Source organism: Halichoerus grypus, chromosome 7, assembly GCF_964656455.1.
Source record: "Halichoerus grypus chromosome 7, mHalGry1.hap1.1, whole genome shotgun sequence".
Lineage (NCBI taxonomy): Eukaryota > Metazoa > Chordata > Mammalia > Carnivora > Phocidae > Halichoerus > Halichoerus grypus.
The window spans coordinates 151221172-151239683 of NC_135718.1; the positions used below are offsets into that span (position 1 = coordinate 151221172).

Genomic DNA, 18512 nt, shown 5'->3' on the forward strand with positions numbered 1-18512 from the left:
CCCTGCCCTGAGGAGTTTAATATGGACGGGAGGCCACATGGAGGGCGGCTGTGAGAGCCAGCAGGGCCCCGGGAGAGCAGCCCCTTGTCTGACTCCGCCTCGGGCAGGCAAAACGGGGCCCAGGGCTGGGATGCCCTTTCCAGAGCCACACAGACCATTCATGGCACACCAGACAATCTGGTCCTGAGCTCTTTCCACGACAACAGCCTCGCCCAACGCTAACCTTCTGTCCTCTGAGCACTGATTCATATGCTGCCCTGCCTGGGTATTTATCTTGTGTTCTGTGCCATCCTGCCGTCTAGACTCTGGATCCTAAGTCTCTAAGGGAAGGCGCCGTATCTCACCACAGCCTTTCATGATGCCAGGCCAGAGTGCCTTGCCCACAGCCATGCTCCATAACTGTTTATTACTGCCATGGCTGCCAGGGCAGATACAAGACGTGTTCTAATCTCAGCTCAGCTCGAATTTGCCGTGACCTTGGGGGAGGCACTCACTCCTCTGGGCGACTCGTGTATTGAGTGAGTTAGACCCTACACACAATTTTTAAGGTCTTATTATGTGGTTCCATGAAGAAACAGAGTCCTACTGAATAAGGTGGGATCTTGGTACAGAACACCAGACTCTGGATGAAAATGCCTCCTCCCAGGATGGCCTTTGGGAGCAGTCCCCACACTCTCTGTGTGGGAAACACAAGAGTAGACCCTTCACTCAGAGAAGCGGGGGAAGAAATAGCAGCTGTCAGGAAAGCCCTCAGTGCTGAGACACAAGGGGGCTGCAGGACGCAGAGCCGGGCTGGGTCCTGGGCCAGAGTGGTCGGCTCTCCAAGCCCCGCCTGGGTAGCAGTAGGGAGGGGAAGCCACGCATCCTGGGGGGCACAGGGCTGAGCAGGGCCCGAAGCAAGGGTGGGGGAGGCAGGCTGAGGAGCTGAGGTCCGTGGTCCCTAACCTGCTGCCAGCCAGTCCCGTGAGGCCTCAGGGTACAGCGGGTGCCTGGGGAGGAGCCAGACCAAGGTCTCAGAGAAGGGGTCCCGGAAGGGGTCGGCCGGGGGTCTGCGCCCCTTCTACGGAGCTTAGCCTCCCCAAGAGCCATGGAAAGAGCCCGTTTGTTGCTTTTGTATTTGGGGGTGGGAGGGTTGTGGGGTCGGGGTGGCATGGGAGGCAGAACACAAGCTGGCGTGGGGGAGTCGTCCCCAGGCTGAGACTGGGCCCCTACGTCTTGCACCGGTGCCCACCCCGCTCAGCCCCCTCGCTGGTACCCAGCCACTTCCCGGCTTCCCGAAGCTGCCAGCAGGCCGCGGGAGCTTACTGCCCTGTCCGCCGGGAGACCCTGTTGGCCGAGGGAGGCGCAGAGTCGGCCCAGCGACGCGGCAGCTGCGCCCGCCTCCCGCCAGCACAGCGTGCGGGCCAGGAGGAGTGCGGGGGTGGGGGTGGGGAGCAGGGCTCAGTTCCACATCCCAGAACCCCGAACGTGTCCCCTTCTCTCAGGCAGAGAGAAGCCTGAAGGAAAATCAGCCCCTGGGCAGGAGACGCAGGACGCGAGGCGAAGAGCCCAGCCCTGGGGACTGGGAGCAGGTCCTTCCCCAGCTCAGGGCCGCAGTGAGGGGAGAAGGCTGGCCTCAGGCGCTGCTCCTGAGGTGTCGTCCCCTCCTTCTCCCCCCCCCCCCGCCCCGCCCCGCCATCATTTAGCAGTGCGGCCATACTCTGCAATTTTGCTCCCAGGAAGACCCAGGGAATTAGAGTATTTCCAAAGAGCCAAGGTTCTCTTTCGAGGAGAGTCCAAAGCCACTCTTGTTTCGGTCTACAAAATGCCCACGAGCAGCAGAAGGCCCGATGCCTCAGCATGCCACCCCAGGCCCCGTGGGACCTGGCCCCAGCCTTGTCGCCTCCTCAGCTGCGCCCTCAGTAACTTGCCCTTCCCAGCGTGACCCGTGCCTTCCTGGCTCCGTGCTTCCACGGCGGAACTCCAGACCAAAACTCAGATGCCTGCTCCGCTGGGCAGCCTTTCCAGGTGCCACCCCCAGCGCCCCGACTCCTTCCACGTGCTATCAGAGCGCTCCAGATACGCGGCACGCGACCGCACGGGCTCGCCCCCGTTCCTCCCCTCACCCCAGCTGTGAGCCACTCAGGGTCGGGCCGGTTCCCTTCGTTTCTGCACCCTAGCCGGTGTCTCAGGGCGGACAAAGACGCGCCTGAGGGAAGCCGGAGCTCCGGGGTTCCACAGGAGCCCTGCTTGGGGCACTTTCACCATTTCTGGCAGAGCCTTACTCCTCGGGCCCCCGGAGACCCAGAGACAGCACGTGAGGTCACAATTTTGTGACTTCCAGTTGGGGGTCACCAAATGCGAGGGTGCGGAAGAATATGAACAGGTCATGTGGGACCGTCTATTTTAATGAAACTTGCTATTTATATATTTACACACACACAGACACACACACACAAAGGAAAAAAGAAAACAAAAATAGATATTACAGCTTAATAAAATTACAACTGAGCACTGTGAGCCGGAGGCGGGACACCCAGCCAGCAGCCCACCGCCCCTGCTGTGCAGCTAAGGGTCTGGGGCCAGGACAGCAGGGGGGACACAGTGGGCATGGCCCCCAGAGGGCCCGGCCTGCTCCTCTGGGCTTCCTCGTAGTTTGTCCCTGGCATTCGGCCTTCCTGTCCTTCTTCCTGGTCAGGAAACAGGAAATGGTTGGGTACGGGGTGGGGTGGGGTAGGGAGGGCGGTCCTGGGCAGGATGGAGAGAAGGGGGACCCTGAAGAAGGTAAGTGAGGGGGCGCAGCTAGGAGTCGAACAGGAGTAAGAAGCTTCTGTTTCCCATCCCAGAGTCCGGCAGGGGTGAGGACGAACCATGGAAGGGGAGACGGGCAGGGGGAGCTGGAGAGGACAGGTGACTTCTCCCTGTCTCTTTTGGGCGGTTCCACTTCTTTACATTAATTCGTCTGAGCAGGCCCAGAGAGGTTGCAGTGACAAACTAGTGGTTTATGTCCCTGTGGGACACGTGGTCTAGGACATGAACAGTAGAGCTGGTGGGGAAGCCGGGCTCCCCTTCAGTAAGACACGGCTCCCGGCTCCCGGGGGGCAATGAAGAGGACGTCGGCCTTGGCGTTGATGCAGTAGGTGACGACGAGAGAGAAGACGAGGGTGCCGAAGCCCACCGTCAGGGTGATGAACTGCAGGAGGGTGGGCAGGGAGGACAAAGGTGCTCTCAGAACTCAGCCCGGTTTCACCCCAATTCTGGAGCTGGCTCCGAGCGCCGAGTCCTGAGCAATCAGTCGGAGGCAACATCTTCCCACTTGGGAGACCGAGTCCCTCCATTTGGAAAGAGGAGTAAAGGATCTCTGTTCTTCCTTCCACCTTGTCTTACTTCAGACTTTTAGCACCTTGAAGTTAGGATCCATGACTTTTGACTCTGGTGGCAATTACATCACTGACTTACTTGTGACAGGTACTCAATAAACGGTGGATCCCACACACATCCCAGGAGCAGCAGGGGGGACTGCTGGCTGGGAGTGGAGCGGGGCAGGGGGTCCCAGGCAGAGGAGCACCTCCTTGGGTCTCCATGGGAGCCTCTCTCCAGCGGGCACATAGACTCAAACTCTCAGTGCAGACAGGCGTCCTAACGGGGCATGCCAGCTGACAAGGGACAGAGCTGCAGAAGCTTTCTGCGGCACATCTGGGGCCGAGGGGAGCTGGGAGGGGTGTGAGGGCAGGGGCAGCAGAGCGAGGGCAAGGTCATCTCTGGCCCATCCCTCCCGGCTCACCTCCAGCTCTCTGCTGGCTATCAGAAATATGCGGGCTCGGATGTCTTTCCAGCGGCTCTCAGTCCACGTGGAGTACTCAGTAGAGCCCCACTGCCTCAGTTCAAAGGCGGGGGACAGGGCCCGGGCCAGTCGCGCCGTGGAACGCACACAGCGCGGCAGCCGGTCCGTCTCGCTGGAATTCAGAGGGCCCTGGACCCACACGTACTCATACAGCTGCACGGGAAGACAGGCCACGGTGCGGGGCTGAGGCGGTCCTCTCTCACCCCGGACACGGTCTGCTTTCACCCGGGCTTCTGCCTCTCCAACACTCCAGTCCAAGGGGCTGCATCCCTCCGCCTCTCCATCCCAACCCCTGGGGTCCAACTGGGCCTAGGATATTCTCCAACTTCCCCAGGGGAAAGGGGCCCTCGGGGCACCTCCCACACCCACTACCACTCACATCCTTGTTTTCAGTGGGGACTTTACTTGGATCCTGGCACTGCTCTCGGGTAAGGTCGACTAGCTGGCCGGTCAGATTTGCCAAGGCGTACTGTACCACGTAAGTGGTGTTGGTGGGGCTGGAGACAGCGATGTAATGCTGAAGGGGCCCGTCACCTGAGTGGAGGGGAGGATTTGCAGGGTGGAAGGTGGGTGTGGGTGGGAGACAAAGAAGAGCCCGAGGTTGGCAGGAGCCAGAGAAAAGAAGGTTAAGAGAATGAATCCCATACATACCAGGAGAAAGAAGGGAAAACAAGGGAGAAAAAAAGGAGAGGAGAAGGAAAAAAAAAAAAAGTAAGGATTAAGCCGAGATGGTCTTTCTCTGTCCCTCGCCTAAGCCAAAGGTGCCACGCCCACAGCGGGTGCTTACCCAAGTAGGACCTTAGGTCCTGCCTGAGGATAGACTGGAACCAGGAGTTGTTGGCTCTGACCAGGAACCCATAGAGCAGGCGGGTGACCTAGGATCAGGGCAGTGAGAAGCAACAACCTCGTGACCCGGAGCTCAGGGACAGTTCTCCGTGGAAACCCTGTTGTGGTCCAGGAGCCGGGCAGACAGGGGCCGGCTCACGAGGACGCAGGTGAGGCCCACCCGGGAGTGCCCTGGGGCATCGGGTATCCTCGCTGGCACGCCGGGCTCCCAGGTTCGGGAGAAGAGACAAGTGACAGAGAGGACGGGGCAGGCTGCTGTGGGAACAGAGCTGGCGAGGAGGCAGGGTCCGCCTCTTCTTACCGTGTGGGCATCGGCCTGGATGGTGTCGCTGAAGTTGGTTCCTCCCGCGAGCTGGTACAGTGCACGTCCCAGCACCGTGGCCACAGCTGCCAGGGCCTGCGGCAGGTGAGGAGGGGGGCTGAGCAGCCCACCTCTTCTAACCTCCAAGCAGTTTCACCGTGCTCCCCGCGCTCCCCCCCAGCCCAGGGCCTGCGGCAGGTGAGGAGGGGGGCTGAGCGGCCCACCTCTTCTAACCTCCAAGCAGCTTCACCGTGCTCCCCGCGCTCCCCCCCAGCCCAGGGCCTGCGGCAGGTGAGGAGGGGGCTGAGCGGCCCACCTCTTCTAACCTCCAAGCAGCTTCACCGTGCTCCCCGCGCTCCCCCCCAGCCCAGGGCCTGCGGCAGGTGAGGAGGGGGCTGAGCGGCCCCCCTCTTCTAACCTCCAAGCAGCTTCACCGTGCTCCCCGCGCTCCCCCCAGCCCAGGTGAGTGTACCTTGGCAGCGTCGGTCACGAAGTTCAGGTCCTCCTCAGGGCTCTGCCACTCAGGGTAGCTGACGTTAATGTTCTCCGCAGTGTCGTACACGCTCTGGTAGTAGCTGCCGGGAGAGCTGGCGTGAGCCTCGGCCTCCCTCACGGCCCTTCCTGCAGGAGACTCTAACTCTTTTCCTCCTCCGGGGTGGGGGGCGGGGGGGAAGAGACCACGAGGGTCCCATACTGAAGACGGTGTGGGGACCGGGAGATGGGAGAGGAGTGGTTAAATACAAGGACCTTCCTGACAGACAAGGGAGAAAAGGCAAATGAGATCAGAATGTGGGAGTCTCCCTTCCGGGGAGAGCTTCAAACGGAAGAGACGCTCTCCCCACTGTCTGGGCTGGAGACACGCAGGACGGCTGGGAGGACTTTCAGGGAGCACGCCCGCCATCACCAGAGCTCTTGTGTGGTGGTTCCAACGAACGTTAGCACTGAGGGTGGCTGGGGGCAGAGGGAGATGAGCGGGTCTGCTCCCAGACACACAACACTGCACTGGGTCCAACCACCCTCTGCTCCCCGGGGAGCCCCGCGGAGGCACATCCGAGAAGCCCAGAGGAGCGCTCCTAGCCTTCAGCACTGATATACGCCGGCCCCACACAAAAGCAAGGCCGAATGTGTGCAAATGATGACCATCCCTCACCCCAAAGTGGTGCAGAAGTCAGACATGGAGGAGAGGGCTGACCTGAGGCACTGGAAGTGTCCCTGCCCGAAATAAATGAGAAGGTGCTCCTTGGCAGGGGTCAGAGAACTGGAGCTTAAGTATTTTTACTCAGAAACCCATTTGGCCTCATGGCAGAGGGAAGGGAAGCGGGGGGCCTAGCAATCCAGCCCGAGTGAGAAGTTCCCTGTTAGCCTAGGGCTTCAGTTAGGGGCAGTCTGGGGTGCCCAGGACCAGGAGAGAGGGGACTAACAGGGCCTCACCCCTTCTCTCTGGAGTCCCTTCATCTGTAGGGGACACTTTTACCCCAACGGCAGGAACAGGTTACATTTCAGAGCACGAGTACTGTCTGCATGCAGCACAGCACCCCTGGGCGGCCCCCCACCGGCCAGCTCGCCGTCCTCCAGCTGTGGGCGCTCCTGTTGGAGATGCTGCCCTCTGCTGGCGGCTCTGGGGACCCAGGCCTCGGGGGAGCTGGGTGAGGCGGGCCAAGTAAGGATGCTCTGTGCCAGGGAAGGCTGAGTGGGGCCTGTTCTCTAAGGTGACACCAACTCAGATGAGGCGACCGGCTTGGATGTGAGCAGGCTACTGAGCAAAGAACACAGATTGACCTGAGATCTGGAGAGGGTACTGTGGGGTCAGGGGAGAGTGGTGATCTTTCTTGACACAGAAGACACTCCCCTCCATGGACCCCAGACTGCAGAACAGATTCTCTCCCAGAACGAGGATGCAGTCTAGGTGAGTCTTACTGGTTATGGAAGACAGTGGAGTGGTCCGCGAGAACAACGCCGGAGATGTTCCGAGCCCGAAGAAAGCGCTGCAGGGAAGACGGCGGGAGGGGCTGGGACTGGTTCAGCCTCCGGAGGGCCACAGCAGGGACGCCGGCGCCGCTCCTCTCCAGCGTGCTCAGCAGGGCCTCCACCTGCGGGACTGGGTCAGCTCAGGGCGGCTGGGCACAGGGCGGCCAGAGGTCTCTTCCAGGCCCTCCCCCTCAAGTCCCCAGCTTGGGAGCTGCCCCCAGCCCTCCTGCAGCCCAATTCCTCAAGCCTTTGGGGACTGAGGCTGAATGTCCTGCAGCTCACACTGTCTCATCCTCACTGGATGCTCAACTTCCTACTTGCGCAGAATCAGAGGAGGAAGTTGCCCCCACAAAACTGCACTGGACGCCTCACAGGAGCCCAGAGCAGGGGGGCGGTTAAAATGGGATGGGAGGAAGACCGCCTCACAAGAAAAACAGGCCTAAAGCTGGGCCCCGAGAGGAGGGATGGTCTTGAACAAGCGGTGAGGAACGTGGAAGAGAGCTTGGGTAGAGAGTCTGACGCAGCCAGCAATTGGGCAGGGCAGCCCGGACAACCGGGTCAGTGCGGCAGCACAGAGAAAGGGAGCTGGTCATTTCCCTGTCTTCTGCTAGGCTCCGCGTCAGCGAGCTACCCATCCCAGGAAACCAGACAACCGAGCTCGCGGTTCTTCCCGGGGAGCTGAAACGGCCATGCTGTTCGTCCTTTAGCTGGCACCTGACCCGAGGTCCTGTCTCACAGGCCCCGGGGGCCAGTGCGGGGTTAAGGCCTGGGCAAGCGGGGCCCATATTCTGAGCGTTGAAACAGGAAGTGAGGAGGAAAGATGCTCAGATTACCTGATGCTGTACGGATGCATTTTTCTGAGACATGGGGTCTGTGTGCATCCAAAGCTCTAGTGAATTCCTTAAGGCCACCTGGGGGAGGACGAAGATGCAACACGTATCAACGGTGTCCATTGTGGCCCATACCCGGGAGAAAGGCGTAAGGTCAGAGAAAAGTCGAGGGGAGGGGCGGCGGCACCAGCAGTGAGGACAACAGGACAAGGAGGCGGCATGAAGTAGGAGGGAGGGGTGAGGACGCGCTGCACACCTGTCCCAGTTCCACGAACGACTCAATGTTCTCTAACTGCACAGGGAACCTGCCCGTCTCCATGTCGTAGACCATTCTTGAGCTGCCGATGTAGTCAAAAGTCTCCTGAGGGTGAAGGGCGGTGGGCAAGGGAACAGAGATTCCCAAGGGTCAGGGCAGGCTCCGTCCCGGAGGCCAGATCGCCACGGCTCAAGGCACGAAGGCTACAGGCTTGTGTTGTCGCAACTGCCGCCGGCTCAGGAAGTCCTGTGACTCCACCCTCCGCTCCCCCTGCCTCCCAGCTGTGGCTAGCCCTCACACGTGTGTACCACAGGCCTTCTCGAGCCCAGAAATGGGAGAGCAGCCTCCCCCCGCCTCCCAGCTGTGGCTAGCCCTCACACGTGTGTACCACAGGCCTTCTCGAGCCCAGAAATGGGAGAGCAGCCTCCCCCCGCCTCCCAGCTGTGGCTAGCCCTCACACGTGTGTACCACAGGCCTTCTCGAGCCCAGAAATGGGAGAGCAGCCTCCCCCCGCCTCCCAGCTGTGGCTAGCCCTCACACGTGTGTACCACAGGCCTTCTCGAGCCCAGAAATGGGAGAGCAGCCTCCCCCCGCCTCCCAGCTGTGGCTAGCCCTCACACGTGTGTACCACAGGCCTTCTCGAGCCCAGAAATGGGAGAGCAGCCTCCCCCCGCCTCCCAGCTGTGGCTAGCCCTCACACGTGTGCACCACAGGCCTTCTCGAGCCCAGAAATGGGAGAGCAGCCTCCCCCCGCCTCCCAGCTGTGGCTAGCCCTCACACGTGTGTACCACAGGACTTCTCGAGCCCAGAAATGGGAGAGCAGCCTCCCCCCGCCTCCCAGCTGTGGCTAGCCCTCACACGTGTGTACCACAGGACTTCTCGAGCCCAGAAATGGGAGAGCAGCCTCCCCCCGCCTCCCAGCTGTGGCTAGCCCTCACACGTGTGTACCACAGGACTTCTCGAGCCCAGAAATGGGAGAGCAGCCTCCCCCCGCCTCCCAGCTGTGGCTAGCCCTCACACGTGTGTACCACAGGACTTCTCGAGCCCAGAAATGGGAGAGCAGCCTCCCCCCGCCTCCCAGCTGTGGCTAGCCCTCACACGTGTGTACCACAGGCCTTCTCGAGCCCAGAAATGGGAGAGCAGCCTCGGCAAAGGCCCGAGGCGAACATCAGCTGCTACGTGCCCGCTCCTTGCCTCTCCCTCCCCACTGCCGACTCAGCCACGGCTGCTATTCCCTGATTCCAGGGCCAGGCTGTGGTGCCAGTGGGGGGAGGCAGGAGCCTCAGGGCCCTGGGGTGGGAGTGGCAGTAAAAGGCTCCAGAGAATAAAAGTAAAAGGATGCCTCCAAAAGATCACATCAGTGGGGAGCAAGGGGATTGGCAGCACAGCGATTCCAGGTCAGGGTGCAAAGGCTTCTGAAAACGTGGGACTCCACAGGGGAGACACATGGAGGCACATCCAGAAGCTCTCTGCCGAGTAACAACTTAGGTCAAGTGCCCAGATCTTCCCCGAACAATAGCCACGCCCACATTGATCCTGCCCGCCGGCCCCCCCATTCCACCCCAGCCAAAGAGCCCGTACCCCTTGGAAGAAGACGAACATGACATTGCGGGGAAGGGTGGCCACATCAGGGGCCTTCTGCAAAGCTTCAGCAGCAGCCAGCTGGGTGACGAAGGAGGCCACAGCACTTTCAGCCCCTGGGGCCACATTCCAGAAAAAGGAACGACTGTCCAGCTGGGCACAGCAGAAAAAGCAGGGGAGGTAGGCTTTGAAAACAGCAATTAGGACCAGGCCCCAGGTCCCCAAACCCATTCCAGCCAAGAGAATGTTCATATCCTGGCATAATGGCTAAGCTGGGGAGCCCCAGAGCCCAGACCCCTCTCCACGGAGGCTCCCCACCATAGCAACTTGGAAATCTGATATGCCCGCGAGAGGCCTGCCAGCCCGTTCTATGCCAGCCCTGTCCACTCTGATCAGGGGCCAACACTCACCCGGGTCGCAGCAACCACAACCTTGTCGTCAGGCTCTAATGTTCCAGATATATTTATAGGCTTAAGCATGCTCCATACGTTGTAGTCGGACAGGGGGTCACAGACGATTTCTGAGCAGGACACAGGGAGAGAGCAACAGAAGTAAGGGAGAGCACAGCCCCAGAAAATGCCTGGAAGACTCCTCTGCCCACTGCCCCGTGGACCCTGTAATCCTTTCCTGTCTCCACCGCTCTACGTTGGTTTTTCTGCCCCATCCATTTCAGGGACAAGCAGCCTCGATTGTTCAGAACCCTTTCCGCTGCTCCCACCGCACGCTCCCTGCCTGTAGCTGTCCCTCCAACGCTCCCTGGCGCCCCGTGCACCTGGCAGGCCTCGGACCTCCTACCTGGGTTGATGCTAAAGGTGCTCTGGATGGAGCTGCGCCGCATGCAGGTGACGGTGCTGATGACGGCATGCATGTGGGAGAAGAGCTGCATGGCGCACAGCGGGAAGGCAGGCGCTGAGCCGTTCGGACTCAGGTTGTGATCGCGGTAGCACTAGGGAGGGAGAAGGAAGCACTGAGGCAGGACGTGTGGAGTCCCGCCCAGACTTCCCAGAAAGAGGGCCCAGCCCATCGGGAAGCCGCTCTCGCATCTGTCCCTGAGCTAGAGTTACCTGGTACAGACCCAGGATATCCAAGGTCCGAGAGGAAACCTCACCAAGGGGTGCAAAGGGCCACAGGCTCAGTGACTTAGTTGGGGTGGACAACACAACCCCATCGCAAACGGCCTGGCCCAAGTTTTTAATGTGATCTGATGTACAGAGCAGTGAACCAAGGATCAAAAATCAAATTCAAGACCACTTAGACATCAACTCACCATGTAACCATGGAACAAATCTCTTGTTAATCGCTCTGCATGTCAACACAAAGAAGCTAGACCACAATTAGCATTTACTGCAACTAAAAAAGAATGTCAGAGGTCTCTACACTGAATCTCTCAATTCCTAGTCTGACGTTCCTAACCAGGGCTCTACATCTTATTTCACAGCAGAGAACGTTTATATTTTCTTCCAGCCTGAAAGCTGTCAACGCTGTAAGAGCTGGCAGGACAGAAATGGGAAGGGAAACATGAGAAAAATAAGGGAAACGTGAGAAAAATAAAGGTGTTGGCTCTTCTTGGAGCAACTGTCTTTCAGAGGGCGCGCTGGTAGATGAGGTCCCTGCAAACAGGTGGAGTGCCTACAAAACTTCTCTTTGCAACTGGAATTGCTAGGAGCTGGCTGTCATTACCTGCTTGATGACCTTGGTTTCATTTTCATCTTCAAGAAGGAAGATGGGGAAACTGAAGTCTTCATAAGCCAAGCCATCACCCAGGGGGTTCCACTGGATTTCTCTGCAGTGAGCAAATTCTGGCCCGTAGGAGTTGGAGTAGATGCCTGAAGGGGTGGATGTGGGACAGACTGTTGGGACACTAAGCATTTAGGGACCAAACGAGGGAGGAAGGCTAGGATAGGATAGTGTTGGGACCAAGAGTTCCAAAGGGAAGGGTGACTCAGAGAAGCAAGCATCAACCTGTCACCACCTACAGTAAAACAGACAGGGGTAGCAGGGAGCCTGAGGCTGGCTGATTAGGGATCCAAGCGTGACGGGAAGCGGAAGAAGGGGAAGCAGCAGATGGAAGGGATGAACGGCACAAAGACACAAAAAACACTATCTGCTACTTGGGAGTCGGCTGCTCCCCCTACACACAGACAGATACACAGACCGACGCATACCCCTGACCCCTCCAAAGACACGAGGCCGAAGCAACAGTGAGCTCTGGGTGATGGGAGGTCCCCCGATCCTCTGGGGCTCTTACCAAACCCATCATTGGGACACTGCACACTAGGAGAGAAGCCTGATGTGGGGCTGGGCTTGGCCAAGGACACGGCCAGACCAGCAATGCGGCTGGTTCTCCCCTTCAGCTTCTCCATCAGATTCCTGGAGTAGGGAGGGCAGGCCAGGAAGGAAGACAGGAAGGTTATTAGTGGCCCAATATCCTGCCAAGGATGGAAACAAATGGGGAACTAATGGAACTCGACCTGTTGACTCCTTGCTATGCCCCTGAAACTAATGTAACGTTGTGTGTCAACTATACACTTATAAAAATTAGAACAAACCCCGCCCCCCCCCCGACTGTTGACTCATTTCTTGCTTCTCCATCTCTAACTCCTAAGTGAGGACGATAACCCAGCCTGAGCTCAGGGCTTAATCTCATCTATCCTGTCCCTGAGGGACCCCAGGGCCCCTCCTTCCTCCCTAGAGCTCTAGTTATGAGGTCACCACTATGATTCCACTGATGGTGCATGTTTTCTTCTGAGACTCCCTCCCACTCCCCCACCCTGATCAGACCAGGACAGCCAAGGGAATTTTTTATTCATAGGTGTGAGGATGGTCCCCCAAGCCTTCCCTTCTCTGGCTGTGGTTTCCCAGCAGACACACACAGCCCTCACCTGGTGAAGAGCGTGCCCTCCAGCAGAACCACATAAGGGGGGTTGGGGCCGTCAGTCAACACCCACTGCAGGTCCTCTTCCTTCTCCACTACGTGGATGACCCCTGTGTCCCCACTGACGGAAGCTGCCAGGACAGAGTGGGTCACATTAAAGCTCCCACAGTTGGGGTGCCTGGGTGGCTCAGTCGGTTAAGCGGCTGCCTTCAGCTCAGGTCATGATCCTGGGGTCCTGGGATCGAGCCCCATGTCCGGCTCCCTGCTCAGTGGAGAGCCTGCTTCTCCCTCTCCCTCTGCCTGCCTGTATGCCCACTTGTGCTCTCTATCTCTGTCAAATAAATAAATAAAATCTTAAAAAAAAAAAAAAAAGCTCCCACAGTTGACAATTCTGACTTTGCCTCACTGATTCTGCAGATCATTTATCCCCCAAACACGGCACAGGACATTGGGTGAATGTCGCCAGCTCCAGGCTTAGACTTGAACTGAAGGCTCAGTCGCCCGGCTCCATCTGAAGGCCACCAGCTGGTGGGCCTGACTGGAGAACAAGACAGCCCAACAAGTCTCCTCACTAGAGGCTTTAGTCACTAAATCTCAGAAAGGCTTATGGGCATTTTCTTGCCCTCTTCCCTCAACCTCATTTAGCCATACATACAAATTTCCAGAACAGCAGACACCGGAGTTTTCAAACCTGTATTTTCTCCAGGAAATGGCAGGTTCTAGATCTCTAGCTCAGAGTTCTAGCACCAAATCTTCCTTTGGGAGAACACATGTGCAGACTCCCTTGGGTTTAGGAGAATTCCTGGGTCTCCACTCCTATGCCCTATTTGGGAATGACTTTACTTGCTTTTAGCCAGTTTTAGGTAAGGTTAATCAAGAACCTTGGGGTCTCTAGAAGACAGCTTCCCAACTGATGGGCCTTGCTGGATTAACGATGAGCTGACATTGACCCCCCTCATTTCTGGGGACCTAGGGTTTCCAAAGACCCTAGGCTGGTCACTCCCAGCTACGAGCAAACTCATCCATTACCCCAGGATGCCCTGCAAATATCATCCATTTCAGTATATGCCAGGATGCCACACAAGTAACATTTTCTATGTGTCTCATGAATGACAAAGATTAGGAAGCACTGCAGTAGAGGATGGATAGTTCATCGTCCTGAATGCCTGTCAGGTCCCTAGTGATCCATGTAGAGACATCCTATGGTCTCCCCGTGAGCCTTCTCCCCAGGGAAAATTGGATGTGTTATTCGTATATTGTTTTAGGGCAGTAGTTCTTGACTCTGGTTGTGCATCACTTTGGAGTTTTAAAAAATACAGATACTTGGGCCTTATTTCAGATCTACTAAATTAAAGTCTCTAAAGGTGAGGCCCAGGTATGTGTACTTTCCAAACTTGCCATATATGGTTCTTTTTTTTTTTTTTTTTAAGATTTATTTATTTAAAGAGACAGAAAGAGAGAGAGAGAGTGCACATGCATGAGCGGGAGGGGCAGAGGGAGAGACCCTCAAGCAGACTCCGTGCTGGGCTCGGACTCTGACATGGGGCTTGATCTCATGACCCTGAGATCACAACCTGAGGTGAAATCAAGAGTCGGATGCTTAACCAACTGTGCCATCCAGGTGCCCCCCTCATATAGTTCTTTATTATACATAGCCAGTCATGAGAATTATGGTTCTAGGTCAAGCCAGTGAAATATTTCTAACTTGTGCAAAACCTTAAGCATATTCTGACTGCCAGCCAAGTAGAAAGTTTCTTCCATGGGATTTGGTAAAATCTGGACATGGAAGCAAGTCCCCAACCCTCAGCTATATCTTATACTAAGTAATAAGTTCATGGTGATGGGGATAATAATAAACTTTAGAGGAATGTCAAAATCTGGAATAACTTTAATAAAGATCTAGCTGCCAATGGCAGTTCTCAGTCCAATGAAAGGCGATAGTCCTTGCCACATAAAACACAGAAAAAGGAAAAGCTTTTCTGGGGAACAGAGCATGTTTCACTGAAGCTCCAAGGAGCACAGGGAGAAGACGAGCCAGGACACTGGAATAAAACACCCGGATTCTAATCTGGATTCCAACTGGTGACTGTGTAGTCTGGAGCAGCTTGCTCACTTTCTCTGGGTCTTCAATGAGGAGAAACATTTTCACCCTTATTCATCTCATACTTTGGAGACAGATTAAAAAAGGAAAGGAAGGAAGGAGAGGAAAGAAACCTACACACAGCCCCCTTGGAGCACTTTAAAAGGGGCCAATAGGGCTCAGTTGCTAGAGTGTGTGACTCTTGATCTCTTGCTTGAAAATAAAATCTTTTAAGATTTTTTTATTTTTAAGAAAATAAAAAAAACTAAAAGGGGCCAATAGAAGCAGAGACTCAAACCTACATCTCTTTCTCCTTAAGTTTATCACGCTAGCAATCCTAATTAAAGAGGGGGTAGCTTGCTCAGGATGGACAAATATGAAGTAAGACTTAGAGATAAGTTGAAAAGGAGCCAAGCTCTTCACGAGGAAGTGGCCAGAGTCCAACCCCTCCCCTCTGGTTTCTCTGCACTGGCACTTGGCTTATTTCTACAGGCTATTGCTTTGCTTCCCACAGAGTGGCTCTAAGAACATGAAGCAGAATGACTCATTCCCAAAGAGGATATCTGAGAGCACATACCTCCAGGAGGATGGGGGCCTTGGCCTTTTGGCACTAGAGTGGAGTCCCAGCAACACCAGTAGTCTGATCTCAGCCCATACTGGACCTGGCTCTCTTCTACCCACAAACCCAGTTTAAGAACTAAGTCTGGAAATTGTATTTGGAACTGTTTGGAGCCAGTTAACCTACCTCCAGAACTTCCTGAGCAAGGACATGGCACAATTAACACAGAGTATAGCTCAGGGAAGGATGGGTGGAAAAGGAGTACCTACCACCTTAAGCAAGCCCTTCGCTTCCTGGTGTGTGTGTCCTCCTGCCAATCTGGAAGGTTTCAGGCAATCCCACAGTACTCCTGAGACCGTGCTGCTCACTCAGCATCATCAATAAGAGTCTATAGAAGGTAGCTTGACTTTCAGCTTTGTGCACCTATATTCTAGCCATTTTTAGAGGTGTAAACTGAAATTCAGACATGACCAATTTGATGATGAAGAAACAAAGTTCTGGAGCACCTGGGTGGCTCAGTGAGTTAATCATCTGCGTTCAGCTGAGGTCATGGTCTCAGGGTTCCGGGATCAAGCCCTGCACCGGGCTCCCTGCTCAGTGGGGAGTCTGCCACCCCTCTTGCTCAGCCCCTCCTCCCTGCCCCCCCACTCATGTGCACACACTCTCTCTCTCTCTCTTTAAATAAAATTAAAAAAAAGAAAAAGAAGAAAAAGAAGAAGCAGCCAAGATCTGACTCTGTTTCCTGCTTACTGCCCAACTGCATTCTGACAGAACAACTATTCACAGAAGAATGAAATCTGAAGACAACAGGTGAAGCAGCAGAGGAACAGGGGTTCAGTCTTCACATTGCTTTCTCCCCTTGCATGGTTTTATAACCATACTGTCCTGGTACGCTGTTTTGGAACACATTTACAAAGCATAAAGACAAATCCAAATGCTTTACTAATTCCTCCTGCAGCTATTTGGCTTTCTCATATGCCTTCTCTTCAAACAGTTCACTGCCTTAACGAAGCCCATCTCGGTTCCAAAAAGATTGTTCAGAGTGCAAGTGATGGTGGGCTCCATAGAATACGAGGCTTCCTTCTCCTTAGAAAACAGTTGTTTCCTACTTAAACTAGTGGATGGTTAAGAGTCCAGGCTTAGGGGGCGCCTGGGTGGCTCAGTTGTTAAACATCTGCCTTCGGCTCAGGTCATGGTCCCAGGGTCCTGGGATTGAGGCCCGCATCAGGCTACTTGCTCCGCGAGAAGCCTGCTTCTCCCTCTCCCACTCCCCCTGCTTGTGTTCCCTCCCTTGCTGTGTCTCTTTCTCTGTCAAATAAATAAATAAAATCTTAAAAAAAAAAAAAAAAAAGTCCCAGGCTTAGAACTTGGACCATGGGGCTCGATTCCTAGCTTCATCACTTAATAGCATGATGATCTTGGAAAAGTTACTCAACTTCTCTCAGTCTCAGTTTTGTCATTTGTAAAACAGAGATAATAAGAGAATCTACTCCATGGGGCTGTTGTGGTGGTTAAAGAAGATGCATTAGAAGAAGCTTAAGAATGCAGCATTTAGGGGCGCCTGAGTGGCTCAGTCGGTAAGCATCTGCCTTCGGCTCAGGTCATGATCGGGCTCCCTGCTCGGCGAGGAGTCTGCTTCTCCCTCTCCCACTCCCCCTGCTTGTGTTCCCTCTCTCGCTGTGTCTCTCTCTGTCAAATAAATAAATAAAATCTTAAAAAAAAAAAATGCAGCATTTATGATTATCTTGCTTGGTTTGACAAATGGTTCTCTATCACCTCCGACCCACACAGCCTAATTTGTGTGCTGAGACTCCCAAGCAGAACCTGGATCTTTATATTGAGGGCACAGACTGAAATATCAATGGCCACAAACACAAATCCCAACCTCAACTCACACTGGCAGCCAATCTGATGAGTGGCATTGAGCAGACGGACACAAGGAGCTGTTTTATTTAAGGAGATGTAGATCTTCCTCTCCACTGAATTTCCCCTGCAGAAACCTGATCAGAAGATAAAAAGTGTTAGAAAAAATTGAGAGACATTGGCACTCTCAACTCATTCGCTCGCCGCATGGCTTGGGTATATCATACTTTCTAAAATGGGACTAATGGCCATTCTTCTCACTTCCTGGACACATTACTGGACTGGACGAATGCACCCAGCTAGGTGCCGCAGAGAGTTACTACAGATTTCACTTAGAGGAACTTACATCAACACTGAAAGAAAGAAAACTTCACTTCCTAAAGGAAGAGCACGTAACCTCGGATGTACCTGTTCCTGGTTGCATGGGTGAGCGCACTTCTGCTTCCTACCTTTTATGTATATACCTCCCTACTTAACAAAAGGGTGCTACTCGAAGAATAGAGGTTACAGTAAAAAGTCTTTGAGACATTTGTACAGGAATCTGAACAGAACTGGGAGAAACCTTTTGCCACAGATCTGTCAGTTACTCTAACATCCGTAGGTCATTTGTGTGTGACCACAGTGTGGGGCGACTCTAGTTTCTCTGTTGGGAATCTTTAAAGACAACATGAATCTGGGGAAAGGACTGGTCATAGTTATACCCAGGCACGTTTGCATTTTAGGGCTTGACCACCTAGGAAGACCTATACCAGGACATAAATGCGTGTAAGCAAACATTTCTGTGCACTGTCAACGCCTCGAGTTCCTTGAATCATTACTCCACGGCCTAAACAGTTAAGAGTACCCAGAGCCCAGCTTTGTCTCACTTCACTGGTAAGATAAACTGAGGCAAAGCACAGGGACGCGGGTCTGTGGGGGAATCAACAGAGGAAGGAACGAGGAATCTACTTTCTGAAGCGCCGCACTGCACGCACACAACGAGGCCGCTTTCATCTTCACCAGTCTACGCGCACGGCAAGTGGAACTGACACCTGTCTTTTCTGACGAGCGGGTGGGGTGGCTGGGGCCGTGGGGAAAACGAGGCAGCTGGACAAAGTGGGCGGGCCAGGCTGGAAGTCCAGGAAGAGGCCGGAGGAGGAAATGGGGACACGATGTGTCGCGGGGGAGAAGGGACCCTCAAGTCAAGTCCAGGCAAAAGGGGGAACTTCTGTCGCGGGAACGAAAGAGAAAGAGGATTTACAGGGTGCGGGGACCCAGGGGCAGAGGGGACCAGAAGAGGGACGGCGGCGCCCGCGGCCCGGCCGATCCGGACCGTTCTCCTGACACGCCGGAGCTCACGGGCGGGGAAGGCCTCACCTGCCAGCAGGACGCAGAAAGACACAAGGCGAAGAAGTCTCCGACTCCCCGGATCGGCCGCAGGGCTGCCCCCAGCCGTGGCCATCTTGCCTCTCGGCTGAGCGGAAGCTACCCCTCCCCTCCTGTCCGGCAGTGGCTTCTCTAGGCCAACACTGGTGCCGTCTCTGTGGTCCG

At 55.5% G+C, this 18512-nt stretch overlaps 1 protein-coding gene across 1 annotated transcript; it reads right to left on the reverse strand.

Annotated features, from left to right (window-relative positions):
* Window positions 1–2369: 2369 nt before the first annotated feature.
* Window positions 2370–18496, reverse strand: NCSTN (nicastrin). The gene is made up of 17 exons (XM_036091429.2): window positions 18339–18496; window positions 17015–17119; window positions 12488–12611; window positions 11854–11975; window positions 11286–11431; window positions 10401–10551; window positions 10016–10125; window positions 9606–9758; window positions 8025–8129; window positions 7772–7849; window positions 6888–7060; window positions 5443–5545; window positions 4971–5066; window positions 4611–4698; window positions 4203–4357; window positions 3764–3976; window positions 2370–3172 (listed from the first exon to the last, which is right to left on the reverse strand). Exons 1-17 carry the CDS (start codon window positions 18421–18423, stop codon window positions 3050–3052), a joined length of 2130 nt encoding a protein of 709 aa, XP_035947322.1. The 5' UTR covers window positions 18424–18496; the 3' UTR covers window positions 2370–3049.
* Window positions 18497–18512: the final 16 nt, after the last annotated feature.

Excerpts from the sequence above, each read along its gene's own strand:
- NCSTN (XM_036091429.2), bottom strand. The coding sequence starts at position 18,423 with ATGGCCACGGCTGGGGGCAGCCCTGCGGCCGATCCGGGGAGTCGGAGA. Across the intron at positions 5,546-6,887 it reads TCCACTGTCTTCCATAACCA|CTACTACCAGAGCGTGTACG; the intron begins GTAAGACTCACC and ends CTCTCCCGGCAG. Across the intron at positions 5,067-5,442 it reads TCGTGACCGACGCTGCCAAG|GCCCTGGCAGCTGTGGCCAC; the intron begins GTACACTCACCT and ends CACCTGCCGCAG.